The sequence below is a fragment of the Zophobas morio genome, unplaced genomic scaffold, assembly GCF_036711695.1.
Source record: "Zophobas morio isolate AGI-343-1 ecotype UQ-CSIRO unplaced genomic scaffold, CSIRO_AGI_Zmor_V1 ptg000532l, whole genome shotgun sequence".
Lineage (NCBI taxonomy): Eukaryota > Metazoa > Arthropoda > Insecta > Coleoptera > Tenebrionidae > Zophobas > Zophobas morio.
The window spans coordinates 140,694-166,517 of record NW_026972635.1 but is presented as its reverse complement, the minus strand read 5'-3'; the positions used below and the strand labels follow the sequence as shown (position 1 = coordinate 166,517).

The following is a 25,824-nucleotide window of genomic DNA, read 5'->3' as shown; positions in this document are numbered from 1 at the left end:
TTATCTTGTGGCTATAATATTTTTTACTTTCTTTACAGCGCTCTGCCAAAGCGGCTCGCTCAGTCTTGTGTTGTACTTTTTTTTTGATTTTAACTTCTATATTATATTTAAATTTTTATTTATAAATGCGTATTACTTAATACTTTTTACTTTTTTACTTTATATCAATTTATCGTTTTTTTATATATTTTAAAGTATAATTTTTTTTTACTTTCTTTTATTACGCTACGCCGATGCAGTCTACTAAAAATAATTCAAAATTTATTCTTTAAAAATTTTTTAAACATTTAAGGTTTATTTTTAGCTTCATACAAGTTTTAAACTTACGCGCTACGCGAATGCGCTAAACAACGGCTTTATTGTCTTTTTTATTTAATATTTTAAATTTTCTTAATTTAATTGTTAATATATACTTGTATATTCATTTTTTTTTGCTTAATATCCCTGTAATATTCTTAATACGAATGCAAACTATTTAAGATAAATAATAGCGAAATAATTAAAAAAAATAAAGTAAATTTATTATTAACCCGAGAGGTGAGACTATAGACAAAAGGAACCAAGATGAGTACGTTTGTAAGCACTAAGTTTAAAAATGAAGTTAGCAAGTTTTGGGCTATAACTAAAGTAATAATACTTGCCCGCATGTAGCCGCAAGGAATAGGAGCGACGGTAGAGGCGAATTTCATATATAGGCACGATCTCTTCGTGCGCTATTTTACGATAATTGCTTAGTACGTTCATAATTTAATTTTTAATAAAAAATATTGATTGACCTCTTTAAATAGATATTAAGTTAGTTCAATTAAATTTATAAATTAAAATTAACTTCAAATTGATTAAAAATTCAGAGACTTAAATGAAAGAAATCATCCGTAAGAAATAACGTCTTCAATAATTCTCATCATACTTAAATACAAAAAAAATTACTTACCAAAATTTATTTTTCGCTATAAACTTTATATCAGCAATCTAAAAAAGAATTACTTTAAATTTATTATAAATACTATTAAACTAATGAATAATAATAATAAAAAATTCAGTATTAAAAAGCTCGATTTTTTTTCTACAGAAAAAGTCAGATGAAGAAATTCAAAACATCATTACAAGAATTATAAATCTTAAAAATTAATTTAATATAAAAACTAACTTTGTGAGCCTGAATCGAGACGAATCAATTCGTGTCAGTTGGGTATGTGCTGCTATAATTAATAATTAAACTAATAAAAAAAGTAAAAGTCATCAATTAAAAATGGACTCGTTTATAAATAATAAATCAGAAAAAAAAGTCAACAACTATTTTCAGTTAGAGCTAATAAGGTTCCTCATTTTAAAATAATAAAAAGGTGTTACTTACTTTAAATCATAACGCAAACATACAACGCAAACTTATACTTTTAAAAAAATAATGTAGAAAGCTTGTAAAATATATTTATATATTAAAGGAAATGTAAGTATTTAGCTATAAGAAAATGGAAGCAAGGTAATACGAAATAAAAATTCTTTTTTAAATTAAATAATGGTACTTCTAAGACTCTTCACTAAAAGCAAATTCTTAGAAGTAATAAATAAACTTAGATAAAAAAAATTGGGAGCGCGATTATTTTATAAGAGTAAGCAAAGTGAGGACGAAATAAAAGAAAATAGAAAACGGCGTTGGAAAGGGAAAAAAATTAATTTATATGAAAATTTTTCTTAAAAAAGTTAAAATCCACGTTTTTCTTACTAAAAATTAATTGCACAATTTACTTGATTCCACAGCAAGCACGTTGGTATTGCTACCTGAATACCCACAATTCGGTACCAATAATTATTGCTGCTTTTCTATGGTTATTCAATAGTTATTCTTATTATAGAAAAAGGATGTTTTCTTTTAAAAAAGTTTATATTAAATATGCATATAAATGAAAATTTTAGAAGAAACTGAACATGAAATACGCAAAATAACATTAGTTATTAGCAAAACTAAGCAAAAGAAGGGTTTTAAAAAAGTAGTCTTTGTTTTAGAGAAATTGGGAGGGTGCGTATGTGGTAAAACTTAATAAATATATCTTCTTGAAAAAATTAAATAATTATTAATAAAAAATTTAAACATATAGAAAAAGTTATTTTTCGCTATTCATTTTTGTTTTTTGAGTTTTTTTTAAGTCCTTTGACGTCTAATATTATATATATTTATTATTATAAAAAAAGTTTATTACATCGTAAAAAGTTAACGTAATACGCGTTGGCTTTGTATATATTGTTATTATAAAAAAAAATTTATCTGCATTTCATACTTTTAGTTTTTATATGGTTAACTTAATATAATTATTATAGCAATTATTATTTTATTGTGTACCATTTTTAACAAGGATTCTTCAAGTACGTAATAAGATATTTGTGTGGTATAATTTTAAACCTTGACAAATTATTAACGTAAATTAGTAATAATACTATTTAACAGCAAGTTTTGCTATAAGCAAGAGTAAAGTATTTTATTGTACTACTTTATGATATTACTAAAACACAGGATAAAAAAAAAATTAATTAAGTTTATTTTTAAAGTTTACAGTTTATAGGCAATTTATTTATAAAATACTTGAACAAAAAATGAATACATTTTGTATTAAATTTCGATTTATTATTTTAACTAAGTAATTTAAATCCTATAGAACAAAAATTAACTTTAAATATTTGACTTATCTTAGTGGCAACAATTAAAGAGTTTCTATTATTTGCTTTTTGTCTCTTATCATATTTATTAAAAATGTTAATTTCTACTGCAATTTAGCAACGTCATTGATCATTCTAGCCAAGAAAAAGTTATTACGAATTTTTAATTTATTCATCTTTTTGCTATATTTCCTTCTTATTAATTTTATGGGAAATAGCTAAGCAAAGAATATTTTTTTTAACAAAGAATTATCTATTTACAAAATAACAACCTACAGAAAGATGATTTTAAGGTTTGTGTTTAAATAAATTTTCGAAATGAGAAAGATTGCCTTTCATAACTGTCCCGCCGTTAAAGCAGATTTGTTAATTTCTTTGCAAATGAACCTCTTTTTATTAAAAAAGAATTATCTGAGTTAAAGAATTTTTGAAATTTTTGCCTTGTCACGCACAAGCTGAAGGTTAAAAAGAAAAGAAAAAAAAAACAAATTTAAAAAAAGAACAAATTTTTATATCTTTTAAAATTTCAATTTTATTCAAAAAGACCATTAAAAATTTATATTAATTTTTCGATCTAATTGTTTTATAATTTATTAAATTTATAAAAAGAAAGACAATATTACAAAAGTCGTAATAATTATATATTTTTTAGAAATTTCTAATACAGAAAGTTTTCATAATAATTTTGATAATGAAGAATGGATATAATTTTAAAATTTTCTAACAATTATTACGAACTAATTAATATTGAGTTTAAATTAAATTATTTTAATAAGGCAGTTTTTAAAGATGTCTTTAAAAAAAAACCATTTTTATATAAAAATTTTAACCACAGATTTATGTATTTTTTAATATTTATAAAAAATTTGAACTTAAATCTTGATGGATTTTTTATTAATTTAAAAAACTTTTTAAAATTAGTTTTTGAATAACCATAAGAACTTCGTAATAATTTTAATTATTTTTTAGAAGTGGAGGTCTTTCTATAGAGGGCCGAAGAAAAGAAATTTTAAAGCAACATATTTACATAAGAGAAGTTTATTTAATGTGTATCTTTATAGAGTTATCTAATTAACATTAAAAACTTTATTAATTTAGTTTATGAAGGATTGAAAGAACTTCAAAGCTTCTATTAATTGTTTTAAATTAATTATTGATAAATTTTAAAAACTTTTACAATTGGTATTTGTAAAGTTGCCCAATTTTCTGAAAACTATTTTTTGTATAAAAAAATAGTTATTATAAGACTTATACAGAGTTTAAAACCTCAAATCTTTATTTAACTTTAAGTAAATGTAAAAATCATTAAAATTAGTTGTAGTATTAATTTTACAAAGTTTTGGCATTGGAGACCATTTTTGATGAAGTCCATTAGAAAGAGTTTCTAAAAAACAACAGATTTTTATAAGAAAAGGTTGTTTTAATTTAATCAATCTTTCCTTAAATTAGTTATTGAAGGTTTGAAAGAATTTAAAATTCTACTAAAAGTTTTAAAATAATAAGTTTTTAATAACTTTTAAAATTTAAATTTAATTTTTAAAGATGCCCGATTTAAAAAAACTTTTTTATACATAAAAAATTAATCTTAATATTTATAAAAATTTAATAATTTTAATTCTTTATGGAATTTTCACTCAATCTAAATAAATTTAAAAAAAAGTTTATATAAAACTTAATTTTGACTATTTTATAGATTTAAAAAGTTTTATATGAAAAAATATTTCTAATTTAAATAATGAAACCTTATAAAATTTCTAATCAATTAAAAAACTTTACTAAATTAGTCTAAAAAAGTTTAAAAGAACTTCAAAATTTATAATAACTGTTCTGAGTTAGTTAATAAGGTTTCAGTAATTTCAAAACTAATAATAAATTTAATGATGTCTGACTAAAAAAAAAATTTCTAATATAAAATATTAAGTTCTAAAGATTTAATATATATAAAATTCACAATAATTTTAAAAAAAAATTAAATCTTCAAATCTTTATTATCAACTTTTATGAATTTGTTATATTCATAAAAATGTGGAGCTAATTCAGGTAGCCATTCATATTCTATGCAGCTCACGTCTCTCGCGTAGGAACGATCAGTTAAGACAATCTTAATATATTTATAATGAAAATAAAATTAAGAATTTTATAAATTAAATAATTTAATTCAAAATTAAATTAAAATTTCTATAAATAAAGTTTTGAAAATCTGAAATTTATATAAAATTGTTACTATAAAAAATATTTTTATAAATATATCAATTAAATCGATGATTAATTTGTAATAAATATAAATAAAGTTAAAACAACCTGGAATTTATAATTTAAAAAAATAAATGAAAATTTTAAAAGTTAGAAAATATATAATTAATAAAAATTTATTACTAAATAAAAATATAGTTAATATTTATAAATTTAATAATATAATTAAAATAAATAAACATAAAATTTTTATAAACTAAAAGTAAAGAATTTTGTATTTATCCAAAAAAATATATTAAAAATTTCTATAACTTATAATTTAGAAAAATCTAAATTATAAAATTATAATACTAAAAAAAAGTTAGCATTTTATAAATTTAATAAGATAAAAAGAAATAAAAATAAGATTTTTAATAATTTTAAAAATAAATTAAAGAATTTTTAATATAATAAAATAATTTTTTTTTAAACTTTCACAAAATAAAAAATTAAAAAAAAATTAATAATATTCAAATTTTTATAAATAAAAAAAGAATTTCTAACCATAAAAATAAATTTAAGATTTTGACAATTATAATCAATAAAATATATAAAATTTTATAATATAAAAATTATAATTAAAAAAAAAATTTCAAAAACTTAGAACAAATAATATTTATATAAAAATATAAAATATTAAAAAAAAAACTTATAATTAAAAATTTCTAGAAACTAAAATAAATAAAAGATTTTCAGACGTTAAAAAAATTTTACAATATCAAATTTTTTATAAATAACAAAATTAATAATAAACTCAAATTATATAAAAAAATATAATACCAAAAAAATTAATTAAAACATTTATAAATTTAAAATCTTAAAAAGTTTAAAAACAGAAATAAATTAAAAATTTTTAGAAAAAATTTATAATATTAAATTTTTTATAAAATAACAAAATATAAAATATATAAATTAAAAGAAAATTATAGTATCAAATTTACTATAAAAATAAAAAAATTAATTACAAAATTAAAAAGTAAAAATTTCTAAAACAAAATAAAATTAAAGAATCTTTTATAACTAAAAAAAAGTATTTTACTAAAATTTCTATAAAATAAATTAATTAAAAAAAATTATTTTGCAATATATAAATTTAAAAAAGAATAAATACTTGTAAATTTTTAAATTAAAAATTAAGACAATCTAGAATTTAATAATTAGTAAGAAATAAATTTAGGAACATAAAAGAAAATAATCCTAAAAATTTTCTGTAAAAAAATTATTAGTTATAAAAATTTTAATAATAAAAAATGTATTTAAAAAATAACTATAATCCTAAAAATTTTCAAGTAAAAAAAATTATATTTATAAATATAAAATAATAAAATATATAAAAAAAATTAAAACAAATTAATTATTATAAAAGTTGTACAGTAAAAAAAATATTTATAAAAATATAAAAATAATATAAAATCAAAAAATTAATATTAAAAATTTTTTAATATACTGAATTAAATTTAAAAAAAAATTAGTAATTATATGAATTTTCAAAATAAAATATTTTTTAAAAATCTAAAATGAGAGAAAATACTAAAAAAAATAAAAATTTTACTGTGAAAGAAATTTTATTTATAAATATATAAAAATAGTAGAAAATATAATTAAAAAATTTTTATATAGTGAAATTTATATAAAAGATAGTATAATTAAATAATAATGATTAAATTTCCAAGTAAAAACTATTATTTTAAAAAATTAAAGTAAAAAAAATATACTTAAAATATAAAAAATTTATAATAATTAATTTACTATAACAGAAATATTAAAAAAAAAAATTATAGAAATTTATTATAGAAAATAGTATTTTAAAAGTTTGTATTAAAGTATTGTAAATGTTCGTAATAATTAAAAAAAACCTAAAAAAAAATTTACTACAAACAAAAAATTTGGTTAGAAAAAAATAAAATAACTAATAGTAAGTTTAGTAAATAAAAATAAAAGAGATTAATAATATATATTTTTAAGTAAAAAAAAATTATTATATATTAAAAAAATGTGTATTAAAGTTGTAAAAGTTCGTAATAAATGTAATTATACTAAAAATTTACAAAAAAATGATAATGCTTATAAATTTTTTTAAGTAAAAATTTATTATTCATAAAAATTAAAAATAAAGAAAAAATATATAAAAATAAGTAAAAAAAATATATTTAAAAAATAATTAATAATTATATAAATTCTCAAGAAATTATATTTATAGAAATCAAAATAATGAAAATTATAAATAAAAAAATCATTATTTATAGTAATTTATAATAAAAAATAAAAATAAAAAAAATTATAATAATAAAGATTTTATAGAAATATTAAAAAATTATTTAAAAAATATTAACAATTAATAAATATATAATAAAAGAAAATATAATTGATATGATTAAGAACTATTGTTTGTAGTTATTATTATATAAAAATATATAAAAAACTTCATGAAACATAATCCAGAGGGGTGGCTTCTCATCAAACAAAACCGAAGAAGGATGAATATGTAAAGTTTGTTTTCCTCTTACAGTTTCGTAAGTCTAATAATAATTATAATATGAGTAATGAAAATAATGATAAAGTAATAATAGTGGTAATAATAATTGTAATAAGAATAAAAATAAGAATAATAATAATAATGGAAATAATTTTAAATATATAATTATAATGATAATAATAACCCCGTCAGCATTAAGTCTTGCAGCATTTGGAAAGTAGCCAGTAAGAATATTTCTCAAAATAACCACGTGGTTATTTTTGCAGGCGACAAGGGGAATCTTAAAACTTTTTTTTTAAAAAAAACTTTTTATTCTACTTATGAAAATTTATTATGAATTTATATAATATTTTTTATTAGTATTTTATATAAATAATATAAACTTCTGTATACTTTTAGTAAGTTTTATTAATATTATTATTTTTGCTAGTATAATTCATATATTTTTACTATCAATTATTTTTTATAGAAAATATTTTGTTCATTACTTTTTATTTATGAGCAACTTCAAAAAAAAAAAATAATAATTAATTCATTATAAAAAGATAAATATAATATTATAAAAAAAGGGACAAAAGTTTACTTTTAATAATAACTTTGAAGAATTTAGATAAAATTATAAAGTAATTTAATATTTTATAATTATTAATATATAAAGTTTTTTATGAAATTAAAGTAAAAAAAAAATGAAAGTTTTATTATTTAAATAATAAAAAATATTTTTTAATGTATAAAATAATTTTTATAACGAGATTTATACTGTTATTATTATTATTACAAAATTTAAAACTAAAAGTTTTCACACAAATAAATTAAAAACAATAAAAATTTTAAATGAAATAATAATAATATAAGTTTTACTTTATAAAAGTTATTACTGTTATCATTATTATTACTATAAATAAATAAAAATAAAAGTTTTTACATAAAAGAATTGGAAATAAAAAAAAGTTTATATGAAATTTAAAAAAAATTTTAAAGTTTTCGTTTAAAACGTTAAAATAATAATTATAATAATAAAAGTTCTTAAACAATAAATAAAAAATTATTATAAACAAGTTATATTTTAAAAGTTCCTATGAAAAATGTTTTCATTATTATATTTAATACTACTATTCCTTTATTATTATTTATATTACTATTACTATAGTTATTCCTGTTATTATTATTATTATTATTATTATTATTATTATTATTATTATTATTATTATTATTATTATTATTATTATTATTATTATTATTATTATTACTATTACCGACTTAAAAGCTTTAATAACTTCTTTCTTATTTCTGAAGCTCTCAGCATTGCAGGGCGGTTTATAAAGTTTCGAGAACACCAATTCGGGCTTCCATATTTTTCAAAAGCCTTTAAAAAGTAAATAAGTATGTCAGTTGTAATAATAATAATAACTATAATATAATTTCACTGCTGCCGACTATTATAAATACGTAATAAATATTAGTGGGTTACTTTTTAGTAAACTGGAACAGATTTATTTTATTAATATACCAATCCTGTATTTACTGTCATTCATATCAAATTATTTATTTTTCAATTTTTATTAACTCTTTTAACATTTTAACTATTATTATCATTATTGTTAATACTAAAAGTCACTATAAAAATAATATTTTTTACAATTAATAAATGAAAATTTTGAACTTTTTTTAATTATTAACAGAAACTTTTATATACTCATAATAAACTTTAATATATAATTAGTATAATGATAATAATAATTATTATTCCTATAAAAACTATTAAGAGTTACTATAAATATAATAATTAAAAATAAATAAATAAACTTTTTTTTAACTTTTTAGAGCTTTTAATAAAAACTTTTATATACTCATTAATAAAGAAAAATAATTTTAATATATAATATTCATTGTAAGTAAATCTTTAAAGCTTTATATATTTATTATAATGATTACTATTATCGGTATAATTATTATAATGTTAATAATATTATTTTTTTTAAATAAAAATATACTTTAAATAAGTTTATAAGTGATAAATGATCGCCTTCTTGAGAAGCAAACTGCATTTTTTTGCGAAGGGCTTCTTTTCGAGAATTGGGAGGTGAAAAAAACACGTTTTCAATCTATTTTATTATTAATAATAGTAATAATATATAATATTCATCCTAAAAATATTAGTAAAAATCAATATTAAAAGTAAATATAACAATAAAAATAATTATAAAATCTTATAATTTTAAGTTAAAATAACAATATATTAATATATAAAAAATAATTAATAAAAATAATAATTAGAGTAAGTAAATAATACTAAGATCTTTGAAAATTATATTAGAGGAAAGCTATCATAATAATATTATTAATAAATAATAATCGCTGCAAAAAATAATAAAACAACTATAATAATAAAAGTTACTTGTAAAAAAAATTAAAAAATAATACTAATTATGATAATAATAAAAGGTGATAGTGAAAAAATTATTAAACAAGAATAATAATAATATTTTATAACAATAATAATTATAAGTTTATCAAACTTATAATAAATTTTAAATAACTTAATATTAAAATAACTAATACTTTTTATAACAATTTTAATAATTAAATTAATATCACGAAGTAATTTTTATAAAAAGTATAGTAAAATTATATCAAACTTATAATAAGTTTTATAAAAATATAAAATTATAATAAAAAAAGTTTAATCAAACTTGCAACATCGAAGAAACAATCAAAATCTCTTCGCTGCAGCCAAACTCGCCAGAAACAATAAGAATCTTTGAAAGTTTGGGATCAATTGGAAGTTCAACCATTTGCTCGCCTAAAAGCCAATGAAATTTTTAATAAATTAACCTGGCCAATAGAATTGAGTATAAACCCAAAGGAGACGTCAATTGGCAAGTATCATCGATAGCGCCTAGAGAATATAAGAGATCGAGCGAGCGAATCAGCGCGTCCGGTGTGGGTGGCGATAAAAAATCGAACCGCGCAATATTATCAACTCTTAAAAAATAATAACAACATCAATAATAATAATGAAAATGCTTTCATATTTTAAGGAAAATATTATTAATAAAAAACAAAAATAATAATAGAAGTACATAAAAGAAGCAAAAGTATTAAAGTTTATGAATATATTTAATTTTTTATTATTTTCTGGTTAATTGTTTTATTATTCATAAAAATATTAATAAGCAAAATAAAAGTTTAATGATTTTTTTTAATAAATAAACATCATAAAAAAGTGTTATATTAAAATAATAATAAAAATAATAGAAAAACTTGAAGAAATAAGATATTAATATTCAAAAGTAAAATAAAAAAGTATAAACAATAATGTATTATTTTTAAATTAAAAATAATAAAATAATAAAAAATAGTATAAGTTATTAATAATAGTAAAACTTATAAAAATAAAAAAAGTTTAATAGTAGAATATAAATAAGTATAATAATTTTTATAATTATAAAAAAAATAATAAAAATTAACCAAATTAAAATGTTAACAGTATTAGGGTGATATAAAAATGTTTTATATTAATATTGTATATAAATATAATAATAATTAATAATAAAAATAATAGAATATATATATAAAAAATAGTATTAGCAAAACTTATTAAATGTAAAAATATAAATATTATTTATAAGTAAAATAGACTATGAATAAATAAAGTTTTTTTAAAAGCTAAAAGTTAAAAATACTAATAAATAAAAGCAAAACAATAAAGAAGTTATTTTTTTTTGATATATTAATATTTAGTAATATAATAATTATAATAAGTAATAATAAATAAATTTCGCTTATTATTAAATATTTTTTTATAAGGAAAAAATTTTCTTTACAAAGTAATAATCAAATATAAAAAGTAATATAGAAAAGATATAACAATATTAAAAAAAATTGATAAAAGAGAAAATTTAGGATAAATAATAAAAAAGTTATCAGAGTATATTAAAAATTAATAAAATAAAAATCTTAGAAAAATATATAAAGTATATACTTATAATAAATAAATGATATTAAAATAAATATAAATTAATAATAAAAGTAAAATAATGCACTACAAAATAAAAGTACATAGAAATATAATAAAAAAGAATGAAAATATTTGAATTTTTTAAGAATACAAAAAATTGCAATAAATAAAAGTTATTATAATAATTCTAATAGATACTAACAATTATAAAATGTACAAAAAAATAATAATAGAAATTTGAAATTAATTTTTTAATAAATAATCATATTAAATGTTATTATAATAAAAAAAATTATAGAAAAAAGTACTAAAAAATAAAATAATATATAAGAAAAATTTTAAAATAATTTGAAGAATCAAAAGTTATGTTATAGAAAATAATATAAAAATATATAACAAAAATAATAAAAATTGAAATGTTAAAAATAAATAAATATTATAATAATAAATTAAAAAAATTAGTAATAATAAAAGTTGTAAAAATGTACTAAAAAATAAAATACAAAAATTTCTATGAAAAAAAATAATTATATTCAATTAATAATATAAAATTGTAATAAAATATAATAGAAAATAAAATTTTATTAAAATAAATAATTATAATAAAGAAAAGTTATAAAATTGTAATAAGTAATAATTAAAGTTTTATTAAAGCACTAGAAAATAAAGTAAAGTAAATCTAAAAATAAATAATCGTAATAAAAAAGTTTTATAATTTTAATAAATAATAATAAAAGTTATAAAATTGGACTAAAAAGTAACAAAATATAAAAAATTTATTTTATAATAATAAGAAAAATAATATAAATAATAAATAGGAGTTTAAATAGTTTACTAAAAATAATTATATATGTAACCCCAACGCCTTCAGCTGAAGACATATTTGAGCCAAGTCCGTCCTCTGCATGGCGGGTGGCGTCCTCGCTGGCAGTTCGCTTCGATAAGAATTTTCAGTGTAAAGTCGAAAGACTTTTCCCGCCTTTACACGTCCTTGAATTTAAATAAAAATCAAAGAAATATATATAAAAACGACTCAAAAATAAAATTTTAAATAAATATTTGAAGAAAAATAAAACGCCGGTAATTTAATGAAAAGAGAAAAAAAAAGAATTTTAGTGAATCCATATTTCTTGTTCATCAATCATCGAGAAATTTAGACTAAAAAGTTGTACTGCCCCCTCATGTTGGGTCATTTAAATAATAGTTATTAATAACTGATAATAACCAATAAAGTACCAGAAGATAATAATTTAAACGAATCACTATCGTTTTTATAATTCCATCACATATAAACACGTGTTAAAGTCTATAATTATTTATTTCATTAATTATCATCCAATAAAAACACCTCGTTAACATGAAAATTAAAATTAAGCCAATAAGTAGACTTTTTAAAAAAATGAAGAAAACGCCCAGAATTGGAAAAAAATTAGAAATTCTAATTAAATATGAAAATTGATTGGTCCCTCACATTTTTTAAAAATGCTTAAAATAAAATTATTGGTCTATAATAACAATAAGTGAATCATCAAGAAAAATAGTTCTACCAGCACGACCAGCGCGTTGAATGGCTGAAGCTCGCGATATTGGAGCCACTACAAGAGTTTCTACGCCTACAAGAGATTTAGCGAAACGATGAACCAATAATAATTTTAATAACTTTTTTTTTCAATATTTTCTATTCTTTAACAGAAAAAGCGATAATAATAAAAAAATGTAAATTTTTATAAAACTTTTATAGCAAAAAGTCGAGGATTTTTTTTATTTATTATTATAATAAATATAAAAGTTTTTAAGTCTACATTGTTTCATTATAAGTTCTATTATTTATTTCGATATTTATTAATATTATTATAATGTAATTATATTAATCATTATTATCAATCTTATAAAAAAAATTTTAATATTATTTTATAACTATTACTGTGATTTTTACGTTATACTATTATTAATATTAGTAAGTAAAATTTTATTTTCATTATTATTAATATAATTTCAGTTAATTATTCGTATTAATCATATTGATATTTAGTTATTTAATATAGTTATTCGGTAATTTTTAAATTATAGTATTTTTATATTTATTATTAATTATTAGTCTTATAATACTTTTGTTTACCCTTTTTTATTTAATATATTAATACTATATTATATTATTATTAATTAATTTTTTAGTATTATGTATATAAAATAATATTATTACATAATTTTTTATATTAACAAGTATAATTATCATCAATATTAAACTTAATATTTGTTTATTTTTTATATTTATTATAATATTTTTTTATTATTATAACTTTACCTTTTTTTTTTTAATTCCTATTATAATAGGATTTTAAGTTATTGTAATTTTATTTATATATATTAAATATAAATATTATAATTATTATATTATAACAATAATATAAATTTTTTTTATTTATTAAAATTTTGTTTTAAATTTCCATTACAATATTATTATAATTTTTAAAAGTTACTGTTGTTTTTATTTATTATATATTTTTTTATTACTATTATGAATATTTTTATTTTTTGTATAAGAATTATATTTTTATATATTTTTATTTTATTAAATTACTATAAAAAGATTATTAATAATTAATATAATTATGTTTATTATTAAAAATGTATTTTATTACAAAATTTATTATTACAATTATAAAAATAATATTATTATGCAGTTTTTCTAATTTTTAATATTTTAAGCTTTTTCTAAATTATTATAATTTATTGTTATTATGTAGTTCACTTCAATAATTATTTATTTTTTCTTAAATTATTTATTATATATAATAACTATAAACCATTTAAAGGATCATAAGCTTTAAATTTTGCGAATCCGCAATCCACCACGTAAACAATGTTAGGGATTGTCACTGAAGTTTCCGCAACGTTAGTGGCTACAATAACCTAATAATAAGCAGAAGAGCCGTTAAGTAGTTTCACCGAAAAAGGGTCATGAAAAAAATTAATTATTATTAGAGTTTGTATATAATATATTTTTTATTACAAAATTTTTTAAAGAAATTATTATTATATTTATTATTTCATTATTCCTACTTTTCTCACGTGCGAGCGGACTGGTTGAAAGACGTTGGCTTGAAGTTCGTAGGGTAAAGCTGAATACAATGGAAAAACTTTTAATAAATATTTCGATGTAAGCTCCCCAGAAGTCGCTTTTTCTAAAGGTATTATTATTAGTAGTAGTAGTATTATAATCATTACTCGTATAAAAAAATACTAGTACACAAATTTACGGTATTTACATTAATATTCTTCTTGCTTTATTAAATAAATAAAAATAATAAGAAAAATAAATAATACAAAGTTGATTTCTTCATAGCAAAGAGAACAATAATATTAATAATAACAATAAATATGAAACCTTTTATTATATCCACGACCCTGTCAACCTCATCCTGACCAGTCAAAAAAGCCAAAATATCACCACTAGGTTCTGATTGATGTATTTTAGAAATCGCATCGACTACACCGATAACGTAGTCTGGAACGGGGCTTTGCAGATAAAAAACGTCAACAGGATGCATCCTTTTTAGAATTAGTAATAACAATAATAAGAATAATAATTATAAGAATAAGTAAAATAAACAAAATAGTTATTTTTTTAATATTTATTAAAAACTTTACTATTATTAAAATTATTATCTTCTTTAATACTATATTATTACTTTAAAGCATTTTTCCCCTTAATACTATTATAATAATAATAATAATTTTATAATAAATAATAATTATTATTATATTTGATAAGCCTTTATTGTTGTTATTATTATTATTATAACTGATTTGCTTTTATATTTATAGTATTATATATTAAAAGGATTTTATATAAGTTATTATTTTTATTATATTTAATATAACTAATATGCTTTCATATTATTAAAATTTAGAAAAAGTTTTATAGAGAATTTATTATTATTATACTTTTTATAACTGTTACACTTATTATATTTTCGGTTATCTAAAAGAGAGTTTTTATAGAAAAGTTATTATAATTATTATTGTCATAAAAAAAAAAGCTGGAAGGCAAAACCTTCCTTCCACTGAAAGTATAGCGCTTGAAGGAGGTTCATTACTTTTACTTGTATTAAAAAATTCTGCAATCTCTTCAGCGTCGAGAGTTGCTTGAATAATAATGAAAATTATGATAATAATAACAATAATAAGATATAAAAAAAGTATAACAAATAATATAAGTTAGTAGTAAATATGAAATAATAAATCAAAAAAGTTTCTATAAACATTATAACTATTATTATATAAAAGAAAAAAAAACATAATATTGTTAATAATAATAAATAAATATAACAAACAGTGAATTTACTACTATGACTATTGATATTATTATTAATACTATCTTTATTATTACTATTACTATTATATGCAAGGGAAAAAGTAATAATAATAATTAGTAAATTAAATAATAAATATATATAACAAACAGTGAAGTTATTATTACAACTATTTTATTACTATTATTTATTATTATTGTTCATAAAATTCCCGAATACAAAATCAAATATTTTTAATGGCCAATCACACATGCACACTCAGCTGCTCAAAGCATTTTAATATAAAATAGGTTTTGACTGGTCAAAGCTCTGGTTCAATTAACAAACACACGAAAAATAGTGACCGGAAGCCACCAATAAGCGAAGTTCGGATCTTTGCTTCATTATTTGTTTGACGAGACCCAAAAGTAAGTCTGTATAAACGCCCCTTTCGTGGACCTCGTCAACCTAAAAATAACAATAATAATAATTGTAATAATAATATGAAAAAGTATAATAAAATAAATTAACGTAAATAATATATAAAAGTTTACAATAGTAATAATAATAATAATAATAATAATAATAATAATAATAATAATCGTCATAGTTATAATAGTTATAATTATAATAAACTGCAGCATATTAAGCAATATGTAGCGCTAGTAACGTATATTGTTGCCGTTTATCAAATATTATACAGCCAATTTTACTTCAATTTTATTCTAAAAATACATATATACAACAATAATTAAAAAAAATTGTTATTTAAAGAAATTTAAGAGAAACTGCAACAAATTAAGCTATATTAGGAACCAATAACATTTTCTGCAGCCTTTTATAATATTTCTCCGCCAATTACTTGTCTGTGTCAAATTATTGATAACTTTGCATTTTTATAGAAAAAAGTGCGCAAACGAAAAAATTATAAAAATAGAAAACTTTAAGGAATATAAAAATTAATAATAAAAGTACAATAAAAAATTTATAAATAAAAGAAAATAGTATTGAATAAGAAATAATATAAAATAATTAATTTTTTATATAATATTATTATAATATACAAAAACAAATTATAAAATATGAAAATAAAAAATTTATATATAAAATAGAATGGAATAAAAGTACACTACAAGTAATAATAAAATAAAATATAATAGTAAATACAAAAAAATATATAAAATTTTTATTTGATACATAATAATATACTAAAAAAAAGTATTAATAAATAAAACAATAATATTATTTACAATATATCAGAATTTTATACAAAAAATTAATAAAAAAAATAAAAAAAAAAGAAAATATAAAAAATAATAGTATACTAAAAGTAAATAAATAAACATACTAATAATAGAATATGTAATAATATAATACAAATATTAATAAAAAATATAAGAATCTATAAAAAATATATATAAAAGTAAACAAAAAGTAATAATAAAATAGAGAATATTAATAATATGTAAAGAATATAAATAATAATAAAATAAAAAATAAGAAAACCATAATAACAGAATAGCCAGAAAGCAGGGGATCGAGCATCATTTCTCTTATAAGAACGCCATCAGTAACAAACTTTATACGTGTAAAGTTTGGCTTGAAAAAGTTATCGAAGCGAACGCCATAGCCAACCTTATTATTATTTTATTATTATTATGTTATTATTATTATTATTATTATTAAACTAAAAATTTATATAAAAATTATATATTAGTAACAATTATTATAAAAAGTTAAAAAAAAGATTAATATATAAAAAATATTATTATTATCCGAAAAGATGTAAAATATATTAATAAATAAAATATTTTTATATATAATGCTTTTCATTTAATTAATATCATATTATTATAAATTATTATATTTTATTTTTGGGTTCAAAATAATAATAAATAAAAATTTGTCAAAACATTTTGTTATAAATAAAAATAAATAGTAGTAATAAACGTTTTTACTTTCTATTATATTAAAAAAGTTATAGTATAAATATTTTATTTACTTTTATTAAATTTATATTTTTATTATAAAATCTAAAAAATAGTATGAAAATTTAAAATAAAAAGGAATAAGTTTAATATATAATATTATTATCATAAAAGTTAATAAATATTTAATATTAAAATAATAATATTATTATTTATAATAAAAATTGTTACTATTTTATTTTTGGACTAAATTTTATTAAAAATTATATAAATAATAAAAAAACGCTAAAAAAAAGTTAAATATATTATAATATTACAGGAAAAGTAATAATATATATTACTAAATAAAATAATATTATCGATTATGCTTTTCATATAATTAATATTTTATTATTATTAATTTATTATAATATTTATATTTAAACTAAAAATTTTGTTAAGGATTACAATATATAATAAAAAAGAGACAAACACTCTTCATATTATTATAATTACTTATTATAATTATAATTATCAATATATAAAAATTATATATCCATAATAATTATAAAAAGTTAAAAAAAGTTAAACATGGAATATTATTATTTTTAAAAAAGTTATAATATATTAAAAAATAAATATAAAAATGATATTATTTATTATGACTTTCATATAATTAATATTTCATTATTATAATATTATTATATTTATTTTTAAAAAAAAAATTTTAATAGAAAATTATAATTAATATTATTTATTATAAAACTTTAAAAAAGAAAGCAATAGTTATTATTGGTGTTAAAAACATTATAAAAACTGAAAATTTATATAAAAAATTATATATAAATAATAATTATTAAAAATAATTAACAATAATTCATAATTTACTTATTATGTTATACAGAAAAGTATTATCTAATTAGTAATAAATTATATAATTATAATAATAAAGTATTAAAAATATATAAATAAGATATTCGTACAAATATTTTACAGTAATAAATAAATAAATTATAATGAAAAAAATAAATATATTATAGTGAATATTATCAATATATATATATATATATATATATATATATTAATGATAATAAAGCAAACTTCGGAGCCCAACGTGGCCTTCATTTCTTCTGCAACGCGTTTTGCTACTATTTTTGCTGCTAACCTTCTGGGTTGCGTGCAAACCTGCAATAAATAAATTTTAGTAACTCACTATATTTATAGAAAAGTAACCTTCATAAAAATAATGTTAAAAAAAATCACCAATATTTTAATTCACAACATTTATAGAAAAGTTATATTTAAAAAATAAGAATAAAAAAATAACAAAAAATTTTTAAATACAATATTTTTTATAAAATCTCTTTTAAAAGATTTAAAAATGAATATAAAAAAGTCAAACTTTTATCAAAAAAGTTTATAATAATTATTATTAATGATATTTATAAAGTTTTAGTACTATCCTAAATAAAAAAAAGTTCATCATTACTTATTATTACTAGTAAAATTATTAATAAAATATTTCTTTAGGTTAAATTATAATATTGAAAAGAAATTAAAAAATTATTGCATAACATTAAAATATATAAAAAAAGGAATAAATCTTATTTATGTATACTTTTATATAAAAAAGTTCTTCCATTTACGAATCGAGTCGAATAGTAACCAAAAAAACCGTAAAAAAAATGCACGGAAATATAATAAATAAAGATATATAGAAAAAAATATTAAATTTTTTTTTAATTATATATATGTAAATTCTTTATGTATATATATATATATTTACATATAAAAAGTATATTACTTATCATATATGCTAATTCTACATTACATATATATTTTTTTTATTTTCTAAATTTTTTTATATATAGAAAGTTTGTTTACCTTTTATGTTTATGTAATCCCTTTATTTATTATTTATTAGAACCTTTTTTTATTTTCTTTGTATTTTTAAATATATAAACTTTGTTTTACTTTTATATATATGCAAATTTTTTAATCCTTAAATTATAAACTTTTTTTATATATAAATTTTTACATATAATAAGCTTTGTTCACTTTATATATATACAAATCCTTTCTTTATTATTCTATATATAAACTTTTTTTCATTTTATATTTTTATATATGAAAAGTTTATTTATATAAATATATCCTTTATATATATTATTTATATAAAAACATTTTTTATTTACTTCATATTCCCATAATAAAAAGGTTTATTTACTTTTTATATATTTATATCCTTTTTTTATTATTTATATATAACCTTTTAATATTTTCTTAATATTTAATACGCATATAGATATTAATATTATTATTATTTCTAAAATATAATTATTATTTAAATCTACTACTATTTTTATATTAACTTTATTTTTCTATTATTATATAAAATTTTATTATAAACTTTTTTTAAAATTTCTATATACAAGTAATTTAGTAAAATATAAAATAATAACAAAAATATATATAAAAGTAAATAATATTATGAAATTTTTATTAATATATAAAATAATAGCAAAAAATATTAAACAAAATAGTAAAAAAAAGTTAAATTAATATAAAATACAACAGCAAAAATATATAGAAGATTACAATATACTATTAAGTTATAAAAGTATATAAAATTATAGCAAAAATATATTAAAAAGTAAATAATATTATGAAAAGTTATCATATTCAAAATAACAGCAAAATTATATTAAAAGGAAAAAATATATAAAAAATTAAACTAAATATACAAAATTACTACGAAAAAATATATAAAAGTAAAAAATATTATAGAACTTAAAATAAATATACAAAATAACAACAAAAATAGAATAAAAGATTTTATTTTACATAAAATGCTTTCATAATTTTTTTATATATAGATTTCGTTTTTATATATTAATATGCATTTAAAATAATTAGTTACAGCCTTTTTCCTTTTAAATATTTTTTGAAGGTTCTAAAAAAAAAGTTTTAATTTTTTATAAAATTCTGTATTCAAAATATTAAAGTAAATTTTAAGCTTTTATTATAAAAAAAACCCTAAAGTCGGGTTTCTCTTTGAATAGGAGCAAAACAAACTTAAAAAAAATTAATTATTTTTTTTCCTAATCTCCACTAGCAAATCCACTTTTTGTATAAAGAAAATATAAAAAATATGAAGTACATGTAAATATTTCCAGAACTTTTGTAATAAAAATATTAGCTACTCCGAAAAAAAAATATTTTCTTTATTAAATTTTAATAAAAAAATTAGATTATATTAAAAATCTTTCGCTGATTTTTTTTTATGTAAAGTTTACTCAATATGCATATAAAAATTTTCAATATTTTTTTTTTTAAAAAATTTTAATAAAAAAAAATCAGATTATGTTAAAAAGAAGAGTTTTACTAAATATGCATAAAAAAATTTTCAGTACTTATTTATATATATTGCTTCGAAAAAAATATTTTTTTGTAAAATTTTACTAAAATAAAATCAGATTTCTCTTTAGCTTCTCCACAAGTAAAAGACTTTTTATAAAAAAGTTTTACTAAATATGCATATCCATATGTTCAGTACTTTTTTAAAAAAAATTTTTTTTGCTACCCAGAAAAAAAATTGTATTGTTGATTATAATATAATAAAATTATATTTTCTTCTAAAATCTTCACAAGAAGACCACTTATGTATATAAATTCAGCTTAATGCAATCAACTAATTATAATTTACTTATAAAACTTTGTTTCTTCTTTTCTCTTCTCCTCCAACAAGTAGTATACTTAAACATAATTATTATATACTTCGCTTATAAAGTTTTTAAGGAGAAATAGTCCTTCTCATTCGCAGATTTAAGATTTTTAAAATTAATAATTCACATGTTAAAGATCAGTTTTATTGGTAGTCTGTAGAACTCGTAACGCGCAAACTTTTTATAAAGTTGCTTTAAGTAAATTCTCAAAAGTAAATAAAATCAGCATAAATCGTTATTTTTCCTAAAAAATAATTACTTTTAAAAAAAAGTTAAATTTCCGGTTAATTTTGTAATTTGAGTTTCAATAAATAATAAAAAATATATATAGAGAAAATTATTAATAATACCTCTTATTAATAATAATGTAAAATTTTATATAAATAAAAATTAATTTTTTCTTAAAATTTCAAAATCAAAAGAAAATCTGCAAAATTTTTATTAATAAAAACCCAAAAACAATAATTGTAATTGTTATTAAATAAAAAAAATAAAGACAAGTATTTGATAAATATTCACTTAAAAAAAATAGAAATTAAAATTAAAATTACTTTTTACTTTATTAATAAAAAAAATAAAAAATTAAAATTTATTATTATTATTAAATAAAATAAAATTAAAAAAAAAATTTATAAATATTTACTCCTTATTAAAAAATTAATAAATTCTATATAACTAAAAATTACTTTTTACCAATAAAAAATTAAAAATATAATCACAACAATTAGGTAAAATTTTTATAAATAAGAAAAATAAAATTTTAATCACTGAAATGGAAAAAAATACAGAAAATATATAATAAAGTTTTAATAAAATAATAAAATTTTATATATTAAAATATTTTTTTCAAAAAAAATAATCATAAAAAATGAGCTTAAATTTTTATAATAAAAAAACCAAATTATTAATTATTAGAAAAAAATTAAAAATATCTTTAATAAATATTTAGTTCTTATTAAAGTATAAATAAGAAAATTTTTTATATAAAAATTTTCTATTTACTAATAAAATTTTCAAAAAAAAATATATTAAAAAATTAGCTTTAATTTTTATAATAAAAAAACAAAAAATTAAAAAATTATTATTCTGAAAAAAAAAAAATTTAGTTAAAAATATATTCTTCTTACAAACTTTACTTTTTACTAATAAAAATTTTGAAAAATATAATTAAAAAATTGGCATAAATTTTTATAACAAAAAAACTACCACGCAACGCCCACCTTCTGTCCAACCACTTTCATGTAAATATTGTGGTATTTGCGTAGTTTTTCCGCATCCCGTCTGAATTTGAAAAAGAAAAGTGAAAAAAAAATAAAAAAATAAAAATTATTATATTTTATTAAAAAATATTAAGTAGCAGTAATTAGTTTTATTTTATTTAGAGTTTATAAAAAATTTATTTTACAATTTTGTTTATTATAAATTTATTTTTTAGCAGTTAAAAAAATATGAAATTATTAAAAAAATTAACATAAGCAATAATAAAAATTAAAAATTTATAACAAATAAAAGAATTACTTCGCATATAATTGTATATAACTTTTATATAAAATATATAATACAATAAATTTTTATTCATTAGAAATTTTATTAAGATATTAAAATAAAAAATTAGTAAAACTTAGTTTAATTTGCTGTAAAAAAATAAATTGTATTATACTTAAAAGAAATTTAAAATAAATTAAAAGATAGAATGATTTATAATTAATAAATAACTTGAATTTCGTAATATATATTTTTTTAATACAATAAAAAATTATAAATATATAATTAATCAATAATAAAAAATATTTGGAATTTAAATTTTGCTTAAAAATATTAATAATATTAAATTCCATTATAATAATTAAATTTGTTAAAAAAAATTAAAAAATTTAAAATTGATAATTCATAAAAGGGTTTTCTATAAAAATTTGGGTAGCCTCTGCAAATAATCTATTAAGTTTTCTTATAAAAAGAAGTATATTTATCAGTTTTTTTACCAAATAAATTATTTTTAACTTTTAGCTGTTAAGAAATTTTGAACATAAGTAATGAAAAGGGAATTTATATTAACCAAAAAAAATAATTTATAAAAATCAATTATAAATTAATAAAAAAATTCTCAAAAAATAATACTTAGCCTATGCAAATATTTTTTAAAGTGTCATCACAAAGTATAAATCTATTAGTTTTAAATTTTTTTATAACAAACAACTAATTTAAAAACTTTTAGTTGTAAAAAATAAAAAACAAAAAAAAGGTAAAAAAAGGATTGTTAAAAAAAAATTCAAAAATTAAAAAAACTAATTTTAAAACATTTGAAATATCTCATATTAAATTATAAATAATAAATTTGTAATAATATATATAAAAATTTATTATACTTTCTAAAAATTTTAAATAGAATAAAGTAAAATAATATAGAAAATCGAATTTAATAAAAAAAATAAATTTATTTATTTAATTTTTTATTATTAAAAAAATTATTTAATACTAAAAATATTAATAATATAATTTTATTATAATTGATAATATTTAAAAGTATTGTACGAAATCTAAAATTAAATTTTTTTTTAAAAAAATTTCATTTGACAGAAGGGACTATAAAAAATAAAGTTTTCTTATGCTAATTTAATAAAAACAAAAATTTATTAGAAAATAAAATTTATTTACTCATTTCAGCCCCAATAAAAACTTTACTAGCTAAAATTATATAATAAAAGATTATCTAATAAATTTCTTTTAATTCTCTTTCCTTCAGTTTAAAAAATGGATATAACTAATTATTAAACCTCTCCAACTATAACGGTAGTTCTATAATTCTCCACTAAATAAAGAAGTTCTCTCCGATATTTATAAATAGGAAGGCGCTTGCGTTGCTCTTCTAATTCTAAGCCATCAAATTGATTCACGAAAGGTTGTACCTAAAACGATTTTAAAAAAAAAATATTAACGACTTTTTAAAAATCGCTTGATTTCATAAAATTTTTTAAATAATATAAATTCTTTAAAAACCTAGTAGAAAAGCAAATACAATTATATAAAGCCACTACTCTTTAATTAATTTATATATACGGGAAATGTTAATTAGTAATAAATATAATTTATTATTACGAACGTTGATTGTATTTCCTTCTTCTTCTCGCTCTAAAGCGCTTCCGGGAGCAACAGTTCCCGGTCTCCAAAACTTAACACTCATTTTCTTGAATTTTTAAAATTATAAATATATTCCTTTTCTTTTTAAAATTATTAACCTTTAAAACTTAGAAATCCCGTAAATTAGTAATAATAAAACATTTATATTAGCAAATTATGTTACATTACTTACTATAATATTATTTATTAAAGTAGTAGTAGCTTCTGACTACTATTTAGATCAAACACAGAATTGCTTTAAGCACATAGTAATGGTAACCACCTCCACTTATTGTCATGAGGATTATTATTTAAAACTCCTTTAGGGAAGGCAAGCAGTTTCCTTTGTATTTTTTAAAATATTAAGACATCGCTTTTCTTATATATAGTATTAGTAAGCCTATATTTCTACACAAAGTATATATTAAAGTAAAAGTTCAGTATTAATTAATTTTTTTGAAGAATATTGTATATATTAATAAATCCTTCAACGAAGATTTTTCAGCTGTAATTAATTTCTACTGAAATCTTCTTTCGAGGTCCTCAACATAAAATATGTTATAAAATAATTGATATTTTATCTTTATTACTATTAAAATATGGTTCTTTCGATATATATTTAAATAAAATTTATTATTTACCGAGATGTGTTTTTTAAAAAACTTCCACAGGGAGAAGCGGCTTATAGTTTAGCTCAATAACTTTCACTTTGAACATATTATTATAATAATTATCTCTTTATTATAAAACTTAGTCGTTTAAGGATATTTAAGTACCAGTCATTTTTGTTTTATATATTAATTAAAAATTATGATTCAAGCAAAGCAGCCATAATTAAGCCAAATAGCTTTTTCTTCGAATATTTCAAAAATAACATTTTTAAAGACTATTATTTCTGTACATCCTAAAAGTTACATAGTGCATTCGTTTAGATGTTAAGCTACTGTTATTTTTTTTAATATACTCGATAATTAGCTCAAAATAAGTTTATTTAAAATTAGCAGAACTATAGCTTGAAGTTAGCGAATGTCTCTTAAGCCAATGACTATTATACTATTTGGCACCTTTTTTTTTTGAGCTAGATGGCTGGATTAAGTTTTTTAACAGTTTTTTAATTTCTTTAGTTATTGCAATCACTCACCTTAGTTAAGACGGCATGCTTTTTTAAAACAAAGAAAATACAAAATTTTAAACAGATTATTTAGTAAACAACTTAAAGAATTTTTTTTTAATTAACGCGATCCTACGGAAACTTTGGGAGGCTGCACGACTGTTATTTATAAATCCACCTTACTGAAGAACATTATAAATAGTTTTTAAATATACCAATAATTATGCTTAATAATTATAGTTTTACTACGAATTTAATAACTTGTTAACAATAAGTTTATATACTTATAGGGAGCGAAGAAGCTGAAATGGCTTTATATTTTAAAAATATATAAGTTTAGTTTCC

The 25,824-nt window shown here is 16.9% G+C and overlaps 1 protein-coding gene, 1 long non-coding RNA gene and 1 other non-coding gene across 4 annotated transcripts; all 3 read right to left on the bottom strand.

Annotated features, from left to right (window-relative positions):
* Positions 1–499: 499 nt before the first annotated feature.
* Positions 500–1,344, bottom strand: LOC135121237 (uncharacterized). Of its 2 annotated transcripts, none has more exons than XR_010278897.1 (4): positions 1,151–1,344; positions 935–972; positions 642–778; positions 500–583 (listed from the first exon to the last, which is right to left on the bottom strand). It is a non-coding gene; the product is annotated as an uncharacterized LOC135121237 (long non-coding RNA). The 2 variants fall into 2 exon arrangements; XR_010278898.1 differs by having other exon boundaries at positions 642–713.
* Positions 1,035–1,109, bottom strand: LOC135121242 (small nucleolar RNA SNORD36). The gene has a single exon (XR_010278902.1). It is a non-coding gene; the product is annotated as a small nucleolar RNA SNORD36 (small nucleolar RNA).
* Positions 1,345–4,624: 3,280 nt separating the features above from the next.
* Positions 4,625–24,417, bottom strand: LOC135121224 (probable ATP-dependent RNA helicase DHX35). Its single transcript, XM_064045534.1, has 19 exons — positions 24,352–24,417; positions 24,026–24,157; positions 22,458–22,532; positions 18,628–18,711; positions 17,126–17,254; positions 15,985–16,087; positions 15,382–15,472; positions 14,713–14,876; positions 14,388–14,509; positions 14,132–14,237; positions 12,872–12,937; positions 12,182–12,314; positions 10,224–10,348; positions 10,057–10,166; positions 9,358–9,468; positions 8,620–8,729; positions 7,548–7,650; positions 7,311–7,406; positions 4,625–4,756 (listed from the first exon to the last, which is right to left on the bottom strand). Exons 4-19 carry the CDS (start codon positions 18,649–18,651, stop codon positions 4,625–4,627), a joined length of 1,725 nt encoding a protein of 574 aa, XP_063901604.1. The 5' UTR covers positions 18,652–18,711; positions 22,458–22,532; positions 24,026–24,157; positions 24,352–24,417.
* Positions 24,418–25,824: the final 1,407 nt, after the last annotated feature.

Coding starts and splice junctions, on each gene's coding strand:
- LOC135121224 (XM_064045534.1), bottom strand. CDS start 18,651: ATGAAGGCCACGTTGGGCTCCGAA. Junction 12,938..14,131: donor AGCTTATGATCCTTTAAATG/GTTTATAGTTAT, acceptor AATCTCTTGTAG/GCGTAGAAACTCTTGTAGTG. Junction 9,469..10,056: donor TTGTTTCTTCGATGTTGCAA/GTTTGATTAAAC, acceptor ATAATAAAATAG/ATTGAAAACGTGTTTTTTTC.